Source organism: Larimichthys crocea, chromosome X, assembly GCF_000972845.2.
Source record: "Larimichthys crocea isolate SSNF chromosome X, L_crocea_2.0, whole genome shotgun sequence".
In the NCBI taxonomy this organism is placed as follows: Eukaryota; Metazoa; Chordata; class Actinopteri; family Sciaenidae; genus Larimichthys; species Larimichthys crocea.
In genome coordinates this window covers 27,761,042-27,787,629 of record NC_040020.1, presented here as the reverse complement: position 1 = coordinate 27,787,629, position 26,588 = coordinate 27,761,042, and the positions used below count along the sequence as shown (strand labels likewise).

Here is a 26,588-nt window from a genome sequence, read left to right as displayed (position 1 = left end):
CCTTTTGTCACAACTATCTTTCTAAGAAGTCTCTCTTTTTACTAATCTCTCTTGTTTTGTCTCACCATTACCTTATAGTTAGTTGCTGCAACACACGGGTTAGATGTTGAACAGTTTATATCTAATAAGTATGTACATGTATACATGGAGTGTAAAATCCAGAAGCTGCTCATCATATCAGATGTCCTATATTTCCCCTTCTCAATAATGTCTACTGCAACAGGATCCTGGCTGCTTATTATTTTCTCTTCCTGCACTTCCTGTGTGACCTCTATCTATTCCTGCATAGGTTGATGCCCATGATGAGTTTTCCTCTATCGCTGATGACGTATTTGAGTCGCCTCCCATGTCTGCGGCTTTTGCTCCAAGCGAGCAGCCTGACCAGAAGTTTTCAAGCCTGTGAGTAAATTCACAAATTACACAAATACAAACAAACCTTAAGAACACTTTAAGAAAGCCACCGCTAGGGTTTTCAGTGCTCGTGCACTGAAAAAATTGAATATGAAGCTTAGGGTCTGCCAAACGAGTATGGCAGGTATGTAGACTGTAACAAAGGACGAACTGACATAATACTGCTGACATAGTTTTCTTCCTTTTCTTGTGCTATTTATTTATTTTATTATATACATTTACTTTGTATGCCTTCGTTTTCTTCTGCTTTATTGGTCTAAACACCACCTTTCTGCCTCCTCCACCACTCTTGCCTTTCTCCTATTTCCCCTTTTGAATTACTTTAATCCTTTTCTGACCCTTTTTTCCTGCCTCCCCTTTTCCCAGCCCCAGTAAGGACATATCTCGAACGCCCAGGACACCAGTAGTAGTGCATGATAAGAGCCATCCTCGTCGAGGTGGTCGCATCGCCTCCCAAGTTAAGCACTTTGCATTTGACAAACATAAGCGGCAGTATGGCATGGGCGTTGTGGGGAAGTGGCTGAATCGGCACTACCGACGGAGCCTCAGCAGCAACGTCCAGAAGCAGCTGGACGACTTCCATAGCCACAGGTTGGAAATGAGTAGATGCTAATGTGCATGGACACACTAGTGAATATTACTTACAGACTTGACATATATAGCAGTAAAAAATAACTTGAAGTTATAGTAATCTTTAGAGCACTATAATGAGTTTTATTAGTTTCAGGTTTTAGTGATATGATGTTTGACACCACGACTAAATCTATATATTGGCTGGTCATGGTTTTCACCGGTTTTATCTGACCTAAAGTGGTTCTCTGCTGTTTTTTAGGCCCTACTTTACCTACTGGATTACATTTGTCCATATAGTAATCACTTTGCTGGCCTGTTGTACATATGGTTTTGCCCCTGTGGGGTTTGCGCAATCTTCTACAACTGAACTGGTGAGTGAATTTTTTGCTGCAAAATACTGACCTAATTTGATTATGTTTTTTTACATGATTGATTGCGGACATAAACATCCTGCGATCTGTAGTGCCAAAATGTCTGGTGCAATTGAGCATTGTAGCTAGGTATCAATACTATTTGGATGCATTTAACATAATTACTCAATCCATACACGGCTGACAACATGAAATATCGAATGTCGAAAACAAGCTTAGAAAGTGATTTCATTTTTTTTCTTGTCCTCAAACAAAAAGATGCAAAATATGAGACAAAATTATTGTTTTCTTGTCCCCAGGAAATCATAAATGAACGCTGAACAATGAACTTTAAATGTTGTGGTTCTTTTGTCATTTTATACATTCAACAAAGTCGTTGCCAACTGTGTCACTCTGTCGCCCTCTGTAGGTGCTGAAAAACAAAGGCATATACGAGAGTGTCAAGTATATCCAACAGGAGAACTTCTGGATTGGTCCCAGCTCTGTGAGTCTCTTGCTGGTCTCAGCTCTGTTGCTGTATTGCACTATATGTTTGTCACTACCCACCTAGATGGACATCTACATTGATGTATAAAGCCTAAGTTAACTGTTCTTTAAAATGACTCACTCCTAGAATGAACAGATTTTATAACTGAGCCAGTAAAACACTAACACAGACATCTCTATCATAGACGTCTGCTGGATCATTGGATGACACCAAACATTTTTTGCCCTGTCTTGTTTGTGTATTTCTGACTTCTCACTTACTCAGTTTCCTATCACACACTGTCGCTCTCACCAAGCCCTAACATTCACCTTAGTTCACACTGTTTTATAAGGAACTCTTTGCTAGGTCCCCTAAAAATGTCAACTAGACTATTTTTGGTTTTTGGAAGTGCCAAGTTGAAACCTAAGGGTTCCTGTATTTTCTAGAAAACCAAAGAACAGTCATGTTGGGCTGCATGAACACATGTTACAATTTGTTAAAAGACAGAGAAATGTACATCTACATCAATTATGCATGTAAGGAATTAATTTTAAGCTTTTGTCTTCAGTCGATCACTTTACTTTGTCTAGGTTGCAATGGTTGTGGAACTTTACAAATCTTTGTGCATCCTTTTCAGGAGGACCTGATCCACTTGGGGGCTAAGTTCTCACCGTGCATCCGTCAGGACAGTCAGATAGTCCGTCTGATCCAGGAGGCCAGAGATCTAGAGAAAGAATCTGGCTGCTGCGTCCAGAATGACAACTCTGGATGTGTGCAGACCCTCCGGTCTGACTGTTCTGTAAGTGGTTTATCCTGCACCTTCATACTTAGCATTCAATGGACATGCACAGGAATTGCCCTGAAAATCTCAAAAAGGTTTTCAACATGCTTAAGTTACACATGCGTGCCTAGCCACAGACTAGAAACAGTATACATGTATACTGTACACGTGAGCTTATAAGCACATTATCAGCATTCTTTGAATGCTAACTCAGAGTTTTTGCCATTGATTACATTTGTCAACACATTGCTTACTCTGTGCTTTAAAGCCTCTCCTCAGAGATGCACAGACCTGAATCACTAAAACCAGGGTGTCCTTAAAAAGGTATTAAATGGTATTAAATTTAACCTCAGAATTCCTGCATAAACCCTGTAAAACACACACTAAGAAAAGTGTCAGTGCAAAGATATATTTAACTCGTTGCTGGTCAGATTAACATTTCTTACAGTCTAAATTGTTAACTGATATTTCTTATGAATGTTCACACATGTATTGTACCGTATATATGCAGGACACGCTGGCCACCTTTATTAAATGGAACAATGATCATGTGGACATACACAGGTCCTCTGGTTCTGTCTGTCACCAAGATCCCAGGTGAGAATGTGGATGTGATTATTGTGAGAAACAATACTAATCAAATAAGTTGTTGTTATGGATTTTTAAGTGAAGTATGCCAATATGTGCTTCACATCTCTCCTCCTGTGTTGTTTCTTGTGAGCAGAACGTGTGAAGAGCCTGCCTCTTTAGACCCTCATACATGGCCGGATGACATAACCCACTGGCCGGTGAGGGACATTATTTCATTACATAAGTGTCCACTTCCATATGTAAATAAATATATTTCTGTTTATGGTACTCTCTGTGTTACAGGCATACAACAGGAAATAGCATAAAAGCAAAGATTATTGTACAGTATGTCTGTGTAATGACTCATTGTTTGCCTTTCTTCAGGTGTGTACATACCCCAGGAAGTGGAACCACACAGGCCTCAGTCACATGGACTGTAACATCAAGGGACGGCCTTGCTGCATAGGGACTAAGGGCAGGTAAGACACATGGGCTGTCATACTTTCCACTGTGTGTCGTTACTGGCTTCAAGGAGTGCAGACATCACCTTTATTTACTATCCCACAGGTTTTTATCAGTTGTCTGCTAAACTGCCATTTCATTGCAAAGTCATGTGGAGGAAATTTAAATTTCATTTTGCTTGTCCTTCCTGTAGATGTGAGATCACAACCAGAGAGTATTGCTCTTTCATGCATGGTTACTTCCATGAGGATGCCACACTCTGCTCACAGGTAGTGTGTGCGCATGTGTTCTGTGTGTGTGTTTGTGAGTGTGTGTGTGTCTGTGTCTGTGTCTGTGTTTGTGAGTGTGTGTCTGTGTTTGTGAGTGTGTGTGTGTGTGTGTGTGTGTCTTTGGGTGTGTTTAGTATATTTCTGAACCCATACACTACTCTTGTGCAGGTCCACTGTCTGGATGATGTGTGTGGCTTGCTGCCATTCCTCAACCCTGATGTTCCTGATCAGTTCTACCGTCTCTGGCTCTCTCTCTTCCTTCATGCTGGGTATGCACAGACATTCTTTGTGATTTAAATTTTTTAACACATTTAGGTGGGGCCCTTCATTCTTTATTTAAATTTACGTATTGTTAGTTAGTTTGTTTTTGTTTTTATTTTCTGTCTCAGTTACTGTAAAAAGTCTCATATTGCAATTAGCTATAAATGGTTTATTTCAGCTTAGACAGCCATTCAAGTATACATGTAGATGTAACACATCATAACTGCTGATAGGGTGTTTAATTTTCTGTGACAACGTGTTAAGCCTATTATGCTGAGTCAAGGAGCCCTTTCTGTCGTTTGCAATGAGTGATTACTAAGTGTGGTTTGTGGACTATGTCAGCATCCTTTGGGATTCAAACCTAATAAATTATTTCTAACTGAGGCCCCTATACTCGTGAGCTCGTTCACTCACATGAATACTGATACTTAGTGCTAATACTTGGCACATAAGGGGAAATCCCTAGGTCTAATTTAAAACAAGTAAATAAATGGGAAGCAAGCTTAATGGGAAAATGTATATTTGGCACAATGCACTGGTTGAAATGTCAACATACTGCATAGATAAGTTATTCTCAGGCTGTGTCTGTGTGTATGTAGGCTGTTACACTGTTTGGTGTCAGTGGTGTTCCAGATGACCATACTGAGAGACCTGGAGAAGCTGGCTGGTTGGGTCCGCATTTCCATCATTTATGTCCTCAGTGGTATCACTGGAAACCTTGCCTCTGCCCTGTTCCTGCCCTACAGAGCTGAGGTGAGTTCTTCACATTTATACATACATGCAATCATGAGCTTGCACATAAACAAATAAAGTGCACACTACAGAACCTGCAAGATGTAAAACGTAAAGAGTACAGGCTGCACAGCTACAAACATAAAACCAGGTCATGCACTGTATGTACAGTATGTACTCAGGAGTCTCTCTTAACAGAGCATAGAAACACTTACAAACACATTTATTTTGCACATAGTCTGTGATGTCTAATGTTTTGATTAATACCTGCCATGTATTAAATATGTAGAGCACATGACCTGCTGTAATGTTGCCGGTGCTTAAACTTAAACCTTAAAAAGGATTATGATTATTACTAAAGCACTCACATTTGACACGTGCACCTATTCAGGTGTCAGATACACGTCATACTGATCTCTGAACTGGTCAAACGCCTGGAGTATGAGACATTAACATTACAATTAACAATAAACCACTTACATATTACCATTGTAACTATAGTTTTCCGCCTGATCTGGTCCCACTCAGTGGCTTGGCTCAGTTTAGCTTAGCTCACTTACTGGAGGGGAGTGCCTCGTACTGGAGATTATCAGAGTGGATTTGACTGCCCCCATCTAGAGAGGTCTAGAGAGGGCACAGTAAACGGCTCATGGTATTAATTTTGCAAGTGCCTGAATAAACGGAGTTAACACAACAACACATTATAAGACCACTTTACTGTAGCACTCCTGCTGAACTCAATTGTTGGTCTCTCATCTCTCTAATTTGGAAAAAAAATATATATGAAAGCCGCATAGCAAATATATGAAAGCCGCATAGCAAATATTGTGTCTGGACAATAGAGACAAAGGAGAATTAGGTGAATATAAGGCCAAAAGATGAAAACATGATAGCTTGTTTAAGTTCATTGTGCACTTTGAATTGTTATAGACACCACACACAATTTGATTTATGCTGACTTAGACCTAGTATCTTCATATGTTTTATTTGGACATTGTCACTATAGTTAATCTGTAATGTCCTGTCAGGTGCACTGATGGTTAAAACAATCCTCGTGGCACACAAAATTAAGTCTGTGTGTGCACGAGAGAGAGAGACCGAGATAAGTTGCAGAATCACCTGTAGCTAAAATACTATCTAAGGTGAAGTCTGTATATGCTCATAAATAATAAGTATGAATATGGAGATCCACTAATGTTTTATTGAAACATAACATTCTGAAAGCTGGAAACTGCAACAATGCCTCTGTCCCTTTTTAAAGGTATAATCTTTTCTAATTAAAAGATTAATATTTACAAAAAACAGAGCTGTGCAAATTACTCAGCATGTGAATTGAACCCAGTCTGGATTACCTACTTTTTACTGGCGCGTCTCTTCAGTGTGTCTCTCTCTAAAGACCACTTTTCTCTTTAAGAGATTAGTCTAATGCCATTGTGTGGATCGACAAAGGCCAGTGCTATGAGACTTGAGTGGATTACATTTTCTCTTTTTTTAAACAAAGACAGACAAAACAATTGTTGCAGTGATGTGTGACTGGGTGTACTGGTGATGCTTCTGGTCTGTACACCTTTATGAAGACAAAAGATTCATCCTGGCACATCTATAAACAATTGTAGTGGATGACTAAAGAAAATGACTGACATATGTTTCATCTGTTACATGACACAACAAATAATTAATTTGTTTACATATGACAACAGATTTATGGGAATTATATTTTGCTTCTTGCCCTTTGTATTTTGTCTTCATGTCATCGAGAAACTGTTATCATCTTCATAAGCCTACACCAATTCCTCTTATCTGATATTTCCATGGTAAGACATGAGGTGGTTCTCAGCGTGACATGAGAGCCAGAAATCCCACCTTCCAGCTCTCCTTAGCAATGACCGGCTCACAGGTCTTCACACACCAGGAATAACCAGAGGAAGCACATGCAAGGCACAACACAGGGCGGTCAAGCCACTTAAGTGCAGTTAAAGTGGATTATCCTTTAACTGTAATTAATGACTCAAACACCAGCTGTGACTGGAATAATGATAATGCTCACAAGTAAAGCAGATTTAAAGAATTGTGAAAGCACAGCAATTTCAGTTTCTTCTCCGCAGAGAGACAAGCAAATATTAACATCCATTCAATTTGCTCTGTGAAAGAGGAATAAAAAGAAATGTCTCAGTATTTGAATGGACTGTTATTTCATTAAATGAATGCAGTCTGATAAAGTCTCTGTTTTCTTTATGTTGCAGTAAAGCAAAAATACTCTGCTGTTATTATATATATTGTGCCTGTTGAATTAGCACTACTATCCAACTGTATGACTTGAGCAAATAACTGCACTGTGGAAGTGGTCAGCTGGAAGTGCAAGTGGAGATTAAACATGTCGCTGTCAGGAGGAATTAGGATGAAAAGGACAGTCAGTCTGTCTGGGAATACATTGGTTGGGAACATGTGAGTTCACAAGACGCTAAACTGGTGTTAGCTGTAGTGTGCCTGGTTTTATATGTGCTACTCACGTGCTTTAATTAAATAAAAGCAACACTGATGGAAAGAATGACATCCTGCAGCTGTTTAAATTTTTTTCAACCACTGGTGATAACAGTCTTTTTTTTCCAGATAAACCTATAGCACAGCAACCAAATAATCTTATAAAATATCCCTTTTATAAGCTATCACGTTTTCACAGTCTTGGCATGATGCCCCTGTACTTCAAAAGGGTAGGGTGAAATGCTCAACCCTGTGTCCTTACATGGGGCAGTTTTGTTGCATCAGGATCTAATCCCTCCCACTGATGACTCTCATAGTATTTATATTCTCTCAAAAACAAAATGGGAAGGGTACAGTGTCCTAGTATAGACAACAAAGTAAGCACTCTAAGAATTAGGCTAACATGCACAACACCTTCCACACGCTTCCCACATCAAGCCAGCCTGGACCAATACTGGAGCTAGCAAGTGTTGCAACTTTCCAGGAAAATATCTTGATTTAACTCAAGAGGCTGAGTGTGTGCAGAAAAAAACTAATTTTAGAAAATGGAAAGTTGTCAAAAGCATTGGCATTAAAGATTTCCATCCATTGATTGGGATATGTTGTTGTTATGATTGTTAGTGGAAGTAAAGAGCTCAGCGTGATGACAGCTGACAAATTGATGGTAGAAGGCTCGATTTGAAAAACAGAAGATTATGGTGTTGTAATTTTTATGTAGTTTTTAATTAAATGACCTCCCTTGACACCGACACACATTGCTCAAAAAGATTACTTAAGGTAAATGTAATTCTGTTGTTCAGCGTGTTTTCATTCCCACTGATTAACGTGCAACAATAAATCACTACTAAAAGGCCAGGTTAGCCACCTAGTCACTGTCTCATCCTCACCTCTCCCATTACTTTCTGAGCCAATGATAAGTGACCATGGCATGTGTGAAAAACATGTCAGCCTGCGTGTCTGGGGTGTGTGGGTGGGTTGTTGTGCCATGGTCTTTTTCTGTTTGTGCGAGTTTAATGTCTTGACAGATTAGCCATCTGCCAAGCCTCCAAAGTCAGCCATGACGTCACTCTAATCTGTTCACCTTTACTGCTTGACCCAGGACTCGTACTGTAGTTCTTCCACAGAAGATCTAAAACTAAAAGAGACATTAAGCGTGAAAAAAATCTTTAGGTTTCACCAGCTGTTGGGATTAGGTTGCCTCGAAATGTCCCCAAAACTGTAATAAATACAATATTTGTGCTTTACTATCAAGAATAATTTGTGACAGTCTGACTATCGAGAGATGCTGGGTTATTATCCTACATTCATTCATTAATAATTAATACTCAGTTACCTCAGGTCAGGATTAGCAACGCTCATGATGAGTAAATTAAATTGTTACCTTAAAATACTGTCTTGTATCACTGTTGGGAGAAGTTTTCCTTAAGGGCTTTAGGAAGTAAGGTGACGTCAAAGTCCATATAAGGAGCAGGTAGTGGCAGATGAATGGCAGGTAAATAACCCCAGAGACCTGGGTTTGTGTCCCACTGGATTTGTCCATGTTGACTTATTTTGAGATTTTTTTTTTACTTATTATTTTTAGATTTTGTTGAATTTCGTTGAGTTTGGATAGGTATAGGAAACAATCACGGTTTGGTGTAAAATACTAACCATGTGTTAGAAAGCCCTGAAGACAAACTTCTGCAGTGTACCATGGTGTCTTGTGACCAAGACTTAGTAACCTGTCCAAATTAAATTATATTTAATTCATTATCATACAGAGATAGGAAAGGAGATGGTTAACAGAGCAGGAGTAGATTTGAATAACACCCCAAAAACACTGCACATGTTCACAGTATGGAGACGATGTGTGTCCAGTACATATGAGTTTTCAGTATAGTAAATACTGTAGTGTACTATAGTATACTATAGTGTGAGGCTTATTTTCTATTTAAGTGGGAAAATGTAGAAAGACTTTTTCAGCTCCTCAGTCGGGGCTAAAACCAATAGGTTGTCCCTTTTGTTAAGTTAGTCTTATGTGAAAATATAGAACAGTTTGTATCTTGTTTTTTTCTTCCTTCTCTCCCTCCAGGTGGGTCCAGCAGGGTCTCAGTTTGGACTCCTTGCCTGTCTGTTTGTCGAGCTGTTTCAAGGTTGGCAGATCCTGGAGAAGCCATGGAAGGCTTTTCTCAAACTGGTGGGCATCGTCCTCTTCCTCTTCCTTTGCGGCCTCCTGCCATGGATTGACAACATCGCCCACATATTTGGTTTTCTCAGCGGCTTGCTGCTCTCCTTTGCCTTCCTGCCCTACATCACCTTCGGGACCTTTGACAAGTATCGGAAACGTATCCTCATTGCTGTCTCGATGTTGGCCTACATCGGGCTGTTCTCTTCCCTCATCGTTTGGTTTTATATTTACCCGATTAACTGGCATTGGCTGGAGCATCTCACCTGCCTGCCCTTCACAAGCAAGTTCTGTGAAAAGTACGACATTGACCATAATATCAAAGATGTGGTGAACTAGTCTCTAGGATACTCATTATATCTAAGATGACCACAGCATCTCTGCTGTAATCCGCTGTCTCCAGGTCAGGCGTTTTAAGTATGTGGAAATCTCATTCTTCATTATTCACTCATCAAGGAACCTGATCAAAGTAATGGGACTGGGTCGGTTTATTCTCCTCAGCCTTTGACTTGCTTACTTTCATAAAACTTTACTCAACCTTTTTATTCCTCAGTAAAGTCTGGCGCTACCTGGCATGTTAATTTGCTGATGGGCTAGCTGATCCTCAGAATCAGAGGACAGGAAAAGATACTCAGGACGTCAAAACTACCTAGAGCTGGGTGGACATAAAGGAAAAGATCCACAGAACGAGACTGGTTCCTTCAGTTCACAAAAAGTCAACCTAAAGAAGCCAAATAATAGAAGAAGACATCGGCATCTCTGGCCTACAATCTCTTTTCCGTTTAACTCTATGGACGACAACAGCTGAGATGAAAAGTAAGACTGATGCCATAGTGGGTCATTAGCTGATGCATCAGATGCCTCATATTAATAATTCTTAATTTCAGTAACACTGGGTTTGACACTACAAAAGCATGTCGAGTCATTCAGTTCTGCTATTTCTCAATGTGTAGTGAAATGTTTTCAGTTCAGAGTTTTGTTTTTTTTATTATTATTATCTTTGCTCTTTTGTACATATGTACTTGGTATGTTCATATTCTTTGGAGCAGTGAAATGTTATGCTAAAGGCAAGTATTAACTGTGCAGCTGGAATAGTTAAAGTCAAATATCAGTGGTCAATTAAGGCAAGATTTATCTAAAACCACTAGTTGCCTTAAACATACTATGCCATTTTACAAAGATGCCTCGTTTTACTTTTGCATAAGGCTTGTGATCAACTTACTGAATGCTGATGAACATATTTCTGACTCTAACCTACCAAAGCAACATCACATACTGCTTACATATGCATGTTATTTTTTCACAGTCACTTAGTTTTCTGTATGCCTCTGCCAGTCAAGCTCTACTTATCATGTCTCATATTAGTCAATAACACAGTGGTGCCTAAACCATTTTGTAGATTTAATCAAGAAAATAATATTTATTCAAGGAGTAATTATTGAAACAGGCGTTTGTGTTGGATCGAAGCAAGTTTTGTACTGTATTTTTTTGACTCTGTGAAGGCAAACAGTCATAGGATCACAATAGGTAATTTATGTTTCACCTGAGCCTTAATGTTTTTGTAATGTACCATGAAATACTTTGTTTATACCATTTACAAAACAAATACAATGCAAGAAAGGTGATTTTAAACTGTTTTAAATAGTAGTGTTGCTGCAGACAGGGTTTTCCTCAAACAGATGCATTCAGACTAAACATGGACAAAGTCTTGTTCCCTTTCTATTTTTGTTTTGTTTTGTTTTTACACATTTCTTTTTGTCTGGACCTTAACACAAGATCACTTGGGTTGTGGTCGACAGTCGATTGTCATCATCCTAGTGGGTCCCAAACAAAGTCACAAGTCCTAACACCTGAAGTGAAACTTTTCTCTCACAGGTTCCCGGCTCTTGTTTTGAATCTGCTGTTTGTGATTCTGGCATGTGTTGACCCCAGCTGTTAGGAAAGCTACGGTAAGCTGGCTGTTGTGTGGAGGATTATGTGAGTTACTAAGTGAGTTATGAGATTACGCAAGTTTGTCTGTGAGTCTGACTCACTGATCATCTGGTGTTGTTGAGAGAGTTTTTAAAGAACATGCTGAATAGGTTGTGTTGGACAATTCAGATATTTTAAACAGTTATAACACCACTGTACTTAGATTGTAAAGGTCATCTTCCGTCCTATAGCATGTGGGAAAAGTGTGAAACAGTGACATCCAACTTGTTTAGGACACTTCTTTACTGTGCCTTTTGACATGTGAGCATGTGAGTGTTTGATCTAAACCACAACATACATCTTTAATCATGACTGTATGCAGCTATGTTTGCATTGGGACCAAATAATGTCACCCTTTTCCTATTTATTGGAATAAAAAGGGAAAGTTTTTAAATGATTTTCAAATCATGGTCAATGTACTGTTTCGCTTCAGTTTTATATGTGAAAAATCCATGTGTGTTAAAGCTGTTGTCAAAATAAATGCCACTCTAGTAATAATGAAGTTTTGTGTGTCAGTAAGGAGTTTCATTTCATGATGAATCAGACATGTTTACATTAAAGTGAGAAAAACTGTAAATTATATTTTCATGGATAAACATCTGCTAACAAGGATAACATGAACTCTTTAAAGTGTTTCTGCAAATCTGCAATTTGCAGTGACAACAGAATAAACTGCATCCACTGATGATTACCTATTAAAATGTTTTTCCAAATAGATTGTAAATAAAAAGATCCAGAAGCAGACATGCTAGAAAATAAAAGTTTTTTTTTTTTATTTTAGGAACAAAGCATTGTAAAAAAAAAAAAAAAAAAAAGAGAGAGAGAGAAACATTTGTCTTGATTCAAGACTTTGGGAGGCAGAGGTGGTGATTGTCTACTAGGGAAAAGGCGAGAGGAGACGGTCAAGGAGAGATTTTCAAAGCACATATTTTCAGGATATCTAAAAATACTGTAATGGTAATTTTAAGTGTACATATATTATTCAGTATTCTATGAAAGGCTATATCACATACTGTACACACCTTACAGACTTTCAGAAAATATTTACAATACTGCCAGCAGTCACTGATGAATACAAACATTCAATACACAATTCATAGCAGACGAGCATCAAGTTAATACATTGACTTATAATCTGATGTTTGATTATTTCCTTGAGGGAGTCATCCCAAAGGGATCAATAAAGTGCAGTCTAAGTCACTCCCTTTGTATTTTACTCCATGATCATTGAAGGTTACTTTATAGTTGTACCATCATCATAGGTATACAAAGTGTAACAGTAATCTTCTAATGCTGCAGGACAACATGCAATAATAATGGGCAGATGCTGGTTTTATTGGCTTTTTACAGAGCCACAAACCAAGTTAGACTGGTTAAATAACAAATAGTTTTAAAAAAAAGAGGGCAAATAAAGAAACAAGGCATCTCTGTTCTATTGAATACAACAATAACAGTATCAAAATTCAAATAAAATGGCTTTATACAAAAAAGAAAATGTGTTACATTCTTTTTTTATGTTGCTCTAAAGATTTGGTTGATGATGCATTACTCATACTAAACTACAGATCAATGTATTTGTAGTTTCTGTTTTCCAAACAGCTGTTGTTGGCAGCTGGATGGCAGCGCTTTGTTTTTGGCTCTCTGCAGACTGAACACACCCCTCACTGTCTGCTATACAAGTCTCACTCACAGCGGTGATCACAAACAATCAGTTGGTCACTTGCATACAACAAACTGCTCTGGCGTCACCTCATCCTGTTTTCAAGAAAAGAGCATCCCACCACCACTTATGGTCGGGGAGAATCAACATCAAAGGCCTTCTGTCCTCAACAGCCACTGTTACGACGCATGAAGGCGTGGCCCCTGACTGGGTAGAACATCTCAATGAATGTGAGGGGCCCCACTGTGATCTCGCTGGGGCCCTGCACCTTGAAGCCTGACTTCTGGTAGAAGGGAACCAGGAAGTCTTCACACATGAGCACAGCACGGCGGACATAGGGAAGGCAGCGGAGGTACTGCAAGTAGCGCCACATCAGAATGGAGCCTTTACCCTGCTGGCGGAAAGTCCGGTGGACAGCCAGGACATGGATGTGGACGGTGGTCCCATGAGGCTTATGAAGAGTGAGAGCATCCTGGAAAACAGAGAGGGGACAAGTGAATGCTGTATTGTGTTGTGCTGTAAAGGATGTTGGGTTTCTGATAGCAGAGAAAGTAGCATTCTTAAGTTTTATTTAATACCAATAGGACCAAAACTATTTGGGAGCTGATGGTATTTCAGTCTTAAAGTGACATTGTGTGTCTTTTGAAACAGGAAATAACACTTTCAATCTCTTACTAAAACTGAATTCATAAGAACTTCAATGCACTGTTGCTCAGTTCAGAAAACACCCAGGTTTTCCTGCTGCTTACTTGGTCTGGTATGACCAGGAGCATACTGATCAATGTTAACAAACTTTTGCCCGTATTATGTAACAAACCTTATTAACTTTATGATTATTCATTATTGTTACAATATATTTTAAGTTTTGTTCTGTCAGCTGTTCAGCAAATCATGATCACTTTAATCTCTGATACATTGCTTCCTTAACTGGTTCAAATCTTATCTCAACAATAGAGATTTTTTTTTTGTAAGTATAGGTGATTGTTCATCAAAAAGCTATAAAATTAATTGTGGTGTTTCCCAAGGTTCAGTTTAGGTCCCATACACTTTTTAACCTTTACATGCTGTGGTTGGGTGTATTGTGTGAGGGACTTTGTGTTGAATTTTGTTTGTATGAAAAGTGCTACACAATTACAGTTTGATTGATAATCATGTGGGCAGTACAGTGTTTGTGCTTGCCATCAGAATCATATTTGGGAAAATAAAGCAAATCGAAAATGTGTCTCATTCAGCGGGGATAACATCCTCTTTTTTTAACCTCTCCTCAAGGCCATGATGCTGAATCTTACTCCTACCAGTCTAAATATTTCCAGTGAGATTCTCACTCAGTGATTTTCCAAACACATCATGCCATTTAATATTCCCTTAAACCTTTTAAAATCTCTTCTGTTAATCTGCCCCTCATGCATTTGCTTTGCCAGTCAACCTGAGGTAAATCACTGTCCAGGTGTCCTCTGCTCTGTCTTACCATGGTAAGCCTCTCCTGGTCCCACAGTGAGCCAATGATGAAAGCCACCAGACGTCCCTCCTCGAACCAGCCAAGAGACAGCTCAGGGCACAGGGTGAGGAAGTGACGCACCTCATCCAGGTGGAGGGGACACTCACCGGACACTGAGATGAAGGCTGTGTGGAAGAGGAGAAAGTGTGACCAAATATCAAACACAAGAAGCCTGGATGACAGGGAAGTGGGCAGAATGGTCTCTTGTATACTGGTTTACAGACACAGGTGTTAAAGGTAAAAGGCACCTGAAGTCACACGCATTTAGCGAAGAGTTAGTACACATCATACACATCAGACCATAAAACCTCGCTTTAAAAGAAAGTCCCTGTGTGCGTAACTGTGCGGGGAACAACTGCCCTGGAGTTATTAAAGCAGTCACTGATATGCAATGTAATTCAATGAAAGAGTTTGCTTACCTTCTCTCTCAATCTCGAACACGCTGATGGCATCCTCCGGGCTGAGGGAGCGGAACTCGCTGGCCGGCAGCGTGTGGCGGCGGCCCTGCGACACCGGAGAGCGCATGTGGAGTGGCTTCATAAACGGCACTGCGCTCACCACCGACATGATCTTCTGATTTTCTTCTCAAAAAGATTTTAAAGTGAAGCAAACAGTGCTGGGATTTTACTCTCTGGAGGTTTTGCTACTCTCTCTTTTAACGCGAGTATCTCCTCGTCTCAAAGTCTCATCCGTGCGTAACAGGAATGTGCGTAAAGACTGAGTAGAGAGTGGCGCAGCGTCAGTATTTATACCCTCGGTGAGCAGGGGTGGTTGGTTTTTAATCCCGAGGCGAGCTGGATGACCCTCCTTTCCCCGTGAGAAAAATGAACAATAAACATATTTAGTCGGGGTCAAGAGGGATATTTGTGTGTTGGAATTATCCTTGTCATACCCACATTACAAGCGCAGCAGATTTGGACTTTACTGATCATGTGTTGGAGTTCTCACACAAACATATTAGGGACCTGTTATCAAGAGTAATTTCATTTATCAATAAAGTGACTCACTTGGATTTACATATTGGATGATTTTAAAAAAAGTATTGCCATTAACCGTCATTGTCAATCAGTGCTGGCACACTGAGGAGACTGAGAGCTCTCTGCTGTTGTCACTTAACCGTGCCATCTTAAAGACTCGACTTACCTCTAACCACTAACTCTTCATGTGATTTCTCTGAGGGAGACTTTCCATCGTCCCTTTAAGTCGAGTTCGGAATCTTTCCATGCTTTTTCCAGATCTGTAAGAGGATTACAGGATGTGTATGAGTTCGTTTGTCACCTCTCCTGTGTTAAATAAGATATGTTAAGAATTTCATGTAGCCATTTAGTTTCATAGACAGCTCTTGTCCTCTCCAACCAAACTTTAGAGCAGCAGAACTCATTACTGCTTTACTGCATTTTTCAGATGTCAGCTGAGTGGTCCAATCAACACAAACTGACACCAAGAGCAGGTGAACCTCTGCATGGGTCACAAGGCTGAAAATAATCTACAGCTGCAGATACACTGAGAAGAAGAATGAGAAGCTTTTGGTCTTGGTTTACTATTTTAGATGTTTAAATATAAGAAGGATTCCAGTTTTCCTTGGATTTTCTCTTTTACGTTGTCCATGTCCTTATTTTGATAATAATCTCTTCATCTCATTGGAACCAAAGGATTCCTAAGAAACCCATGTTCAATCTACATAAGCAGTGGCAGTGTTTCCGTGCGTGAAGATGAGAATCACGGACTTATAACTTCACATTAAGTTGAATATTTTCTGTCTTTTTTGCTTTGTCTTTATTATCTTTTTTCAGAGTGTATGGTTGTAACTATAATTGTATGATCGATAAGGCATAGAAGAACCATTCTCATTCCCCATATGTTGAGTGGAAATTTCCTCTCTCTCACTCACTTACATATATATTTTTATTTTTGCTATCATTACACTGTTTGCACTGTCCATCCTTTAAAAAAAAAGATATTTTCATTTATATTTGCCATACTTTTTTATTTATCTCTTTACACTTGTATATATTTTATATTTCATGTTTATTGCTTGTTTGTCAGGGATATGAGGGGAAACGATATTTCAATTCTCTGTATGTCCTGTACATATGGCAGCGTTGACAATAAAGTTGACTTGACTTGACTACGGAAACTGAATGAGAGTTACAGAATTGAGAGTCTGATAAAAGTAAACTAGGCCTTAATTAACCAAGAAGTAAACAAACCTTTAAGGACTCACCTAACAACTCTTTATAGTACATAAATATACTATTGTTGTTAGGAATATACGTTTTAAAAAGTAATTGATATAAGGGGAAAACGTTTTACTCTGTATGTGTAAATGTACCCACAAATATAAATAAACCAGAGTTCATGTTACATGTTTACTGTCTCTCTCTCTGTTTCACTTCTGTCTCCAACTTATTGAACAAGTGCACGGTGAGATAACAGGTCGTGGCTCACAGCGCCGCTCGGTGGCGTCAGAGGGGACTGCGTGATGACGCTGTCACAGCGCGTTAGTTACGCCGCTCCCCGTTTCGACGTAAACACGTGCACTTCGCCGCTTCCAGGTTACAGTTTTTTTCATTCCACCGTCATCCTCGCGCTCTAGCATCACTCCCTGACAACAGCAGCGATGGCGGAGCCCGTAGCATCGGATGCGGCGGCCACAACGGACGCAGCAATAGCGGCATCATCTCCCACCCCGGGCCTGTCTCCCGCAGTTAGCCCGGGCTCGGAGCCACCATCCATGGCTCTGTCACCCACGGCGGACGGCTCTCAGCGGCTGCTCTTCTCCCACGACCTGGTCTCCGGGCGGTATCGCGGCTCAGTCCGGTTTGGCCTCGTACGGATGATCCACGGCGAGGAAGATTTTAACTCAGACTCGGACCTCGATGATGGCGGAGGGAGAGGCGGCGGCGGTGGCGGTGGAGGAGGTGGTGGAGGTGGAGGAGGAGGAGCAGGAGGACGGGTCCCGGGTGGTTCGGACACTGAGAGCGCTGTGGACACCCCGAGTCGGCCTCTCATTAGGGGATTTGTCCGCGTCCAGTGGTACCCTGAAGGAGGAAAGCAGGACATCAGGGAGACAAAGGTACCACAGAGCAGCTAATGTGTTAACTGTTTACACTGGCTTATCCCCCTCAGCCTGCTTTATTCCTAACAGCCTGTGGTGTTTGTGAGATGATGGGTCTGCTCACTAACCGGTGCGGGATGAAGTCCACCTAATCCAGCCTGAGACCAGTAACCCAGCTCGCTAACTGGCTAGCACACATGCTAGTTAGCAGTTTAGCTCGTAGCCTCATGTCACTCAGCTGGTGCTGCTCCACCTGACTGCGTCCATGTAGCCGCTAATGCATCACATACACACGGCTGACTGACTGGCTGACTGGTCGGGGAGCTGCTTTCTGTCTGTAGATGTTAGTACAGGTTTTGGCAGGTGCAGCTCTCCCTGCTTAAGACACCTTACACCTATTGATTAGCTCATCGTTGTCAGTGTAGCTCCTCAGCTGGGTGTGACTCAAGCTTTGTCAGTCACTTTTTATGACAGGACAGACATTATTATTCACATAAAGCCCCTGTTCCTCATCTTAAATATCTGACTGGTGACACACAGAAGCTGCCATCAGCTTCAGTTTCGCAGTTGAAACACTTCAATGAATTGATCCATCAGCAGAAAACTAATTGGCAGCTATATTGATAATGGATTAACCATGTGGTGTGACTTGTCATCTAAAAAATGGCATTTTGTTTCTGGCTCCAGCTGTTTTATAAACTCTGAGATTTAGCTGCTCTACTCGTGGTTGTGTTTCATTGTAACTGAATATGTCTGGACGTCCGCCTGTTGGTCCCACAAAACAAGATATCTGAAGACAACATTTGGATCATCAGTTTGCAACTCTACTCCACATTATTTGATCGCTCCGTACCAATTTTGTGCCATTATTGTATACATTCTAGCTGCAACTATTTATTACCCGCGTTTTATCATCTTGATTAGTCCATGAAATATCAAAAACAATAAGCAAAGCTTAAGGTGGCGTCTTTAATTTGCCTATTTTGTCCAAACCTTGAGTCAGCTTTCAGATTTATGTTCTTTTTTTATGATGTCTGTTGGGCCCAGACTTGTTTTAAACAACCTCACTGAACAAGAACATACAGATGCTCGCAACCCAAATAATACATGCTAATAACTTATCAGTATAGTCACTGTGCAATAACATTACGCCAGGTGGATATGTTTATTAGTGACAGTGGGTGGAGACAATAAATCACCTGACATTGTCGACCAATTGTAGGTGACAGTATACTGGAATATACACGTGATGTTGGAAACTTTGATTTAATTCATCACCGCACATGAAAAGCATCTGTATGAAAGCCAGTGTTGTGATTTGAGTGTAAAAGATCATCCTGACTTGCGAGTTATCTAAATAATGAATTCAATTGTAATTGGTAAAGGAACGGGAAATCTGCTGTCATGAACGTTCCCTCAGGGCTTCTCTAGATTTCTCCTGGGATTTGTGGCAAAGGGTCACCGGGTTTAATGAGGGACTGGTCTGGAAAACGCTCATACAAGCTTGTTTTAGAGACACACGACAGAACCAGAAGAAACCTATTTCAGGGCCTTGTTTTGTCCTTCGGGATAAATGAGTAACGTTCTGGTCATGAGTGTCATTCAACCTCTGTCACAACAAAGGCTGCGTTCAACAATGACACCAATGTTTACATTCCTCGTTTACTGTTAATGCTGTGTCGCTTCTAGTCAGTGTCCCCAAAGGACCTAGTGTGTGCCAGCGTGCACATGTATGCGTTTCATTCTGCAGTGTTCTTGTTTATGTTTTATGTAGGTAGGTTTGTGTGTGTGTGTGTGTGCGCTTATCAGTGTGCACCACATGCCTTGTCTCAGCAGGCTCCTTCTTTGTTGCATATGTCCTGAGAGCCCGGAGAAGATTTGAATCAATAATTCATGATTACTTCCTGCAGTGTGCAAAGTTGCATATCTTCAAGATGATATTTCCACAAAATTTTGACTTCTATTTGTTCTGGAGGCGCCACCAGTTAAGATGTTTTCTCTTAGGAGCAATCAGTGGAGGTAAAATGAATGTTTAAAACCTTCAGGATTTCTCCTGAGTTCGATAAAACCAGCATTTTCATGGCAAAACTAGGATTTTGGAGCATAGCAGCAGCCATTGGGTGCAAATTCAAAATTATTATTGTGTTCTTAGTTTCTTTGTTGGTTCATTATAATGCTTGAAAATGTATTTTACTGTATATAAAAACCTTTTCTTTATGTCTTCCTACTTAAAGAAGGAGGCAACACCATTAACATGTTTAACATGGCCTGTGTATTTCATGAGCATAATCAGTTTTACGAGCCGACAGATCTTCATTAAGCTGGCTTCTCTGAGCCCAGAGACCACTGCTGTTATTTTTAGACGAGCTGATTCAAAAGATGTGTGACCAACTGTCTCTGACAAGGAAGTTTGTCCACATCTCCCCAAGAACATGAGTACATCACACAGCATATTTGCAGTCTTTTAATTGATGAAAATATTGTAATTTATCATGACACTCTTAGTCAGCCAGCTGGGGGAACGAAATGTCGAAAAATGTCGCCAAATGAGCAGCAGATTAATTGGAAATAATTCCCTCTGTAAACAAATTAAATGATGCTTTGGCAATTTGAGAGCATAATCATTTCCATAATACATGTTACACCTATTTTTCAATATACATGTAGCACACTGAAAACCTTTATTTTGAGTAGAATTTTGAATATCATGTTTTCACAATAGCCCCCAGTGGCTTTGTCCATTTCTAGAAATGAGGGCAGACACACGTTAAATTAAATTAGACCTACCTCTTCAATCAACACATCTAAAACAAGAAGAACTGAACACTAGAACCGTCATGAAGGTTTGGTTTATTGTTGTATGACAATCAAACTAGCAACCAAGCTTATATCACAACATATATTCATGCAAAACAGACTCTGTTGTCACTTTATTAGGGCGTCAGTTACTGACTCTCAGACTAGCTTGTATTAGAAACCTTTAAATAGGGATAGGTTGAATGTAGCCGCCTTGACATGGGAACATATCTGTGGCTCGCTACATTACTCAAAATCACTGTCTAAAATCTTAACTCTCTCCAGAGGAAGTGAGCTTAGATCTGCATCGCAGTGCAGGTATGAGCGGGGACACTTCAGTCAGCTGCGCTGCTTGCAGTTTCACTGCTGGTTTGGTTACAAGTCAGTCAGTCACTTTTCATTGGCTACAAGGCTTCAGAGTGGTAGCAGAGAGGGCCTGAATGAGTCTCCAGTGACTTCTTTTTCTCAGCATAATGAGCATCTGATGGATAGTGCTGTCATTGATTGCCCACTTTTTGATCACTGTATAACTGTCACCTTAACCGATCTTGTCCTATTGTAAAGGCATGCAAGACCAGATGCTCAATGCCTCTGAACCTCTTTTGTGTTTTAATAGACGGGTACCGTAATAGATATGTAATCCTGTAAGTACAAGGACACTGTACTTTGATTGTGGATTAAGTAGTAGAGTAGTAGTAGATAAAACATCAGATTGGTGCAGAAGTTAACGTAAGAGGTTAACATAAGAGCATTGATGAACTGCATCTTGACATTGTGGTCTGATGCCTTTGTTTCACTTCTGTGTAAGACATAAAGGTCTTTAACATGCAGCCTGTGTCGTGAAGGATTTTCTGTGCATCGGGGGGCTTTGGTTACCATGGCACCAGATTAGATTTTTTTTTTCCTGACAGGTGATTTAGATTATTCATTATACTGACCTGCCAATGTGTATATATACATCTTTTTTTAAAGATGGCTTCTGAAACTATTGTGATTTAAAGAAAACTTTCAGAGTTGTGACTTTGCCGGTGCGCCTTGCCTCGCTTTTTGCTTTGGGCCTCAGTCCCCAGTCAGTATTACCAAACACACAGAGCCCTGTTGCTGCAGCACATCCTTGAAATTTCCACCCAAGGACAGAAGTGCACTGCAGCAGGTAGCTAGCACGATGGTAATGTATGGGCTTTTAGTCTTTGAAAGGTCCCACCTTCTGCTCTCTGAGCCATTTTAAATTCCCATCTTCTTCGGGCGTGTTGTCTTCCTATAAACACCCTTAACTTAGCACATTACAGTGCTGTCCTAAAGCTGAACCTTTCATAATACTGCCACCATCATATTTCTGTGATCTGCGTTTGATAAATTCTTCATGGCTACCTGCTGTCACATCTGGAAAAAAAATGCTTTAATACTTTATAAAGTGAACAGAGAGACTCCTTGGGCTTCAATGCTTTTGATCTTTTGCCTTTTATTGTGCCGGTAATCGTGCACCACCTGCTCGGCTAGTCAGATTGTAACAGAAACCACAGTCGGTCAGTTATTTAGGGCATGGTTCTGTACAGCTCATCGCAACGGAAATAAGGGCTTCATGTACAGTACATGCTAGGTACAGCCAAAGAAATGAGAGTACTTTAAATGGCTGTGGCAGGGTTTCTTGACAGCTGTAGTAACAGAAGGGTTATATGCATTTTGTGTGACCCCCACCCTTTGTTCTGGAAACTAGGCTGATGTCATCCATCGGCCATCAATCTCTTCAGCTCATGCAAAGATTGCCTCTAGAATAAAAAAACAAACAAAAAGAAAACAGGAGCCAAAACACTTTAAAATAACATTATTGCTCTTGTAACAATGAAAATGGTCTTACTTTAAGCAGTTGGAAAAAAAGGCTGTCTGCTTATCTGATTTTGAAGTTGTCTACTAGTAATGAATGGGAGGTTGTAAAAATCCATTAAAACGCAAGGGGTGAGCAGAGGGCAAAGACTGCAGGTGTTGGATGCTCTGACTGCAGGGTGACCCATCTGTCGACCGGGCTCTTCACCCCCCTCTTGCCCTCATCCATCCATCTACTCAAGACCGGTCACACCCCCGCTGAATAGAAACATCTCTGTCCTGAAAGGCTTGACTGCTGAATTATGGTCAAGTCACCACGCAGATTTCTTTCGGCTGCCCGTGATCACAGAAGTGATTTTCATTCTCAATCAGGCCTTAGCTCTCCAAAAGCGCCACAGCGGCGAGATTACCGAGCACTTGGAAAGAGATCGTCTTACCTCTGAAATGCTTTCAAGACACAAGGCCAGAATATATATTTTTTAAATAGTAGCAGTATTGATTCTTGGAAGAGAACTTGTGGGTTTGTGTCACTAGATCCACGATCCATGTTTTGACTCCTTCACACACTAATGAGAACAATATTTTCTAGGAACATCCAAAGCATCTTTCTTTCATCCTTTCTTTGAGCCTGTGTCCTGTAGCTCTTCATCTCAACTCATTTGTTCTCACCACGAGTAGCTTATAAATGAGCAAACTCAGTTAGTGTCTGGTTTGAAGTGGCCGTCAGTGGTGTGCTGTGTGTGCAGCAGTTAGAGCAGACTAAAGTGATCACATTAGCTATTTCTATTTGTTTAGTCCACGCTCGCTAATTAACTTAGCACCTAAGCCATTCGTTCTGTCAGATTCAATCTGCACGCTTTTCATTGATCTTTTTATGCTTGTCTTACACAAAAGACAGAAATGACGATATATTAAGATGTTTTTCTAAACTGTTAAATTATTGGAATTTTATTCTCTGACTTTTGAAGCTGACCTAGTCTCTGAATGTCACCTTTCAGATATTTCAGACTGTACATGTGCTCCAAATCTGCAGCATGAACACCCTCAGATGAGGTCATTATTGCAGATATGTATCCTTCAGTGCTGTTTGCTCAGGATCTGTCTGCAGGTGCTCTAGGTACGCTGGCAGACGTTGGTGTAATCTGGGACATGAGGCTGTTGCCAAGGCCCACCCAACGGCACTAGTTCTGGTTTGGAGCAGGTGCCAGGCAGGCACAGGAACACACACACACACACACACACACACAAACATCCGAGCTCCCTGAGAGAGGCGCTCAGCCTCAGGTTTTGTCATTGGCTATTGTGGTTTTGTATGCTTTCTCTGAAAACAAGAAGAGCAGTTCTGGTGATGTATTGCTGTTGTTTTATCACACCAGAAAGAAGAAGTTTAAAAAGTCTTGAATTGAAATGCACGCAGTCCCTCTCATGTTGTAGTGAACCACTGTATAAAAGAGCTCAGACGCCCATTAGTGACTTAAAGACATTAATTAATTAATTAATTGGATTAGGGCTGCAGTTCCTGCCACTAAAGTTCCTCCACTGTACGTTCTAGTTCCTGGCTAGTCAGACATGAGCCTCCAAATAGCTACTGTTCATTCATTCAGACAGCAGGCAAGCACCGGCTGGTTTTTGATGATATCTGTATTCAGAGTAATGTTGTGAAGTTTGTTTGTTACTGTCTTTCAGCAGGAGCCAGGTGCCTTGCCCTTTTGGTACTTTCAATCAACTTTTAATGGTGTTTTTAAACATAATTTTATACCCAGAGTCATACCAACAGCACTGTGGTGACTGTTTTTATGAGATGGGACAGAGACAACACACACTTGCATGCACAATGAGTATTTCTTTTTATATCTTTACATGTCTCCTTTTCAAAAATCCTCAATGACTAATTGTCTTAAAATATCAGTATCATTAAAGCAGCCACAAACTCTTAGAACTGACTTTTAAAATCAGTAATTGCAGCTGCAGATTTTAACCTCTTTCATGTGGATAGTATGATTTGATTTTGGACCTGCTGGTTATTTTTATTGTTGACAGTGGAGCGTCTGCTGTGTCGGCTACCTGTATTGATAGATGCACATCTGCGGCATCATGTTGGACAAATCCAAGCCTGCCACTAAATTCCCACATGTACTGCCTCTAATTACCACTTGGAGGATGATGTCAGCAGCTTGTATTTACAGTAAATGTGATGAATGAACACAGCATGACCGTCGTTCACCCACCTCACCCGACGTTCCTCGTCTTTTTCTTTTCTTTTTTTCTGTCCCAGCTCCTCATCTTCTCCACCTCCTCTGTTTTATTCTCAAACCCTTACCCTGCTTCCTCACCCTCCCCCACTCTTTCCTCCCATCCTAACCCATCCTGTTAACGCCCCCTCACTGAGTTCACCTCCATCCTCTCCTCCCTCTGTGTCCCAGCAGACCAGTGTTGGAGAATGTTGACGTAATGTGGTGCTGACTGGATGGTCGTCCAGCTCCTGCCCTCAGATAATGGATCTCATTTGATCCTCTCTTTCTCTGCAGACCACACTCACGCACGCACACACATGCACACACACACACGCACACACACACAGGAATAGACAGACTCTGGAGTGACTTGCCTAGATGTTGGAGCCTGCATCCACCCCACCAGCCCTCTTTCCTCTCGTCTCTTCTTTCTCTCTCTCTTTCTCCCTCATCTTCTCATCCTCCCTTTTTTCTCTGCAGTATTGGCCCAGCCCAGTGGGGAGACTGTCTGCTCTCTCTCTACCCTTCTTACTCCCCCCTCTTTTTTTTTCCTATCTCACTATCTGCTGTGTTTGCTGTGCTCTTGTCTATTTCTGGCTCTTGCTTTTTTCGTTTCCACACTCTTTCTGTCTCTCTCCTGGGATCTGTCTCGATCTCCCACTTGTTGGGCTTGCTGCTGTCTCCTCTGTGCCTCGTTCACTGCTCATCTTAATTTTCTCCCCGTCACACCTCGTCTACCCCCTCCTTGCACCCTCCTTCGCAGTTTGTTTACCCCGCTTTTTCCATCCATTTCTTCATCTTTGTGATTGAGTGTTCTTCGTCTCATCCTTCATCTCTGCCTCCATCTTATATTCTCTACCTTTCTGTGACTTTTTATCTCCTTTTTGCTCTGTCATTTTATATTCGTCAAGTTCATGCTCTTTTGCTTCCTCCTAATATACAGTTTTGTGTCTCCTGCAGCCGTCACTGCCTTTTCTGTCTCTTTTATTTATTTTTTTCTTGCTTCTTTTTTGTTTCGTCTTTGAAACTACACAATAAGGAGACTGCTCTATAATAGATACTGTGTGCTATTACCGTAGTCTTTTTGTCATTCCCTTGTGGGCCGTGTGGCTAAAAGGCCCCATACCTGCTTTTTTTTAATAGAGCTGCAAAAGCTTTCTGTGTGTCCAAATCAATAATCCTAAAATTTGACAGCACTGTCCTGTAGCAGCAAAGAGACTGTATCAGGGTGTGAGGAATTGCCATATCATCCAAAATGACAAAAAAACGTTTGTTTTGGTTTGTGTTTCTTCAACCAGGGATGCTTCGCACATCTCATCTATGTCTGAAAAATTAAGCAACTAGCAGGACAAAGCATCAGGCTCATGTATCCTGATTAAAAATGCCCCCATCCTTGCTAAGTCATTGTCTAGTGTGATGTAATGACGCTCCATTTTGTTTAGGAAGTGCAGCATCGGGTTAGCCACTGTGGAAGACAGAGCACTTCTCCTGACCAATGGCAGAGCAGGAGAATGGTCCTCTAGCAAACCAATGCACACAAGCCTGAGAGGTTTGTGAATGATTTAGGGATTGGCAGCATGGTGTGTAGCCATATTGTAGTGAGGACAGCACAGATGATCTAGATGAATATCAGTTACTTGGAAGGGGTGTGCATTAGATGTTTATGGCAATTGCCATAATGTAGCTCAAATTAATTGACCAAATGACACCTAATGACAGTCATATAAATGTAAATGTAAGTGTAATTTGTGTGAGTCATATGCACAACCCTTGAAATAGTTACCAAAATATCTATTTGTTTTGATACTTTTAACTTTTTAAAGTCACCTCTGAAGTTTTTCTCTAAAGGGAGGGAAAAAAAAGGCCCTAGAGGGAGGGATGGTGTTTGTTTTAAGGTGCGCTCAGACCTCATTCTGGTGAAATGTACTGTACTATGAAAGCAGGACAGGAAGTAGCATGGGTAAGGTTGTAAGTGTAAACTACAGGAGATAATTTGTCATACGTTT

General features: G+C 40.7%; 3 protein-coding genes across 7 annotated transcripts in view; 2 read left to right on the top strand and 1 right to left on the bottom strand.

The window, feature by feature from the left end:
* Positions 1-12,014, top strand: part of LOC104932978 (inactive rhomboid protein 2) — a 29,574-nt gene extending 17,560 nt beyond the window's left edge. For all 4 annotated transcript variants that reach the window (XM_027283055.1, XM_027283057.1, XM_027283056.1 and 1 more), the window contains 12 exons: positions 290-399; positions 778-1,002; positions 1,244-1,355; positions 1,765-1,839; positions 2,459-2,620; positions 3,114-3,199; positions 3,327-3,390; positions 3,557-3,651; positions 3,828-3,903; positions 4,072-4,172; positions 4,764-4,917; positions 9,449-12,014. In XM_027283055.1, coding sequence (XP_027138856.1) covers positions 290-399; positions 778-1,002; positions 1,244-1,355; positions 1,765-1,839; positions 2,459-2,620; positions 3,114-3,199; positions 3,327-3,390; positions 3,557-3,651; positions 3,828-3,903; positions 4,072-4,172; positions 4,764-4,917; positions 9,449-9,880 — 1,692 coding nt within the window. In that variant the 3' untranslated portion in view covers positions 9,881-12,014. The remainder of the gene's footprint in view (positions 1-289; positions 400-777; positions 1,003-1,243; positions 1,356-1,764; positions 1,840-2,458; positions 2,621-3,113; positions 3,200-3,326; positions 3,391-3,556; positions 3,652-3,827; positions 3,904-4,071; positions 4,173-4,763; positions 4,918-9,448) is intronic.
* aanat1 (arylalkylamine N-acetyltransferase 1) lies at positions 10,536-16,038 on the bottom strand. Its single transcript, XM_010748326.3, has 3 exons — positions 15,090-16,038; positions 14,641-14,795; positions 10,536-13,644 (listed from the first exon to the last, which is right to left on the bottom strand). The coding sequence occupies exons 1-3, from the start codon at positions 15,235-15,237 to the stop codon at positions 13,339-13,341; spliced, it is 609 nt and encodes a 202-aa protein (XP_010746628.1). The 5' UTR covers positions 15,238-16,038; the 3' UTR covers positions 10,536-13,338.
* A 706-nt stretch (positions 16,039-16,744) lies between these two features.
* ube2o (ubiquitin-conjugating enzyme E2O) overlaps positions 16,745-26,588 on the top strand; it is a 32,511-nt gene continuing 22,667 nt past the window's right edge. The window contains exon 1 of one of the 2 annotated variants that reach the window (XM_019254540.2): positions 16,745-17,746. In XM_019254540.2, the coding sequence (XP_019110085.1) occupies positions 17,291-17,746 (456 nt within the window). In that variant the 5' untranslated portion in view covers positions 16,745-17,290. The remainder of the gene's footprint in view (positions 17,747-26,588) is intronic. The other variant, XM_027283052.1, reaches the window with a different exon arrangement.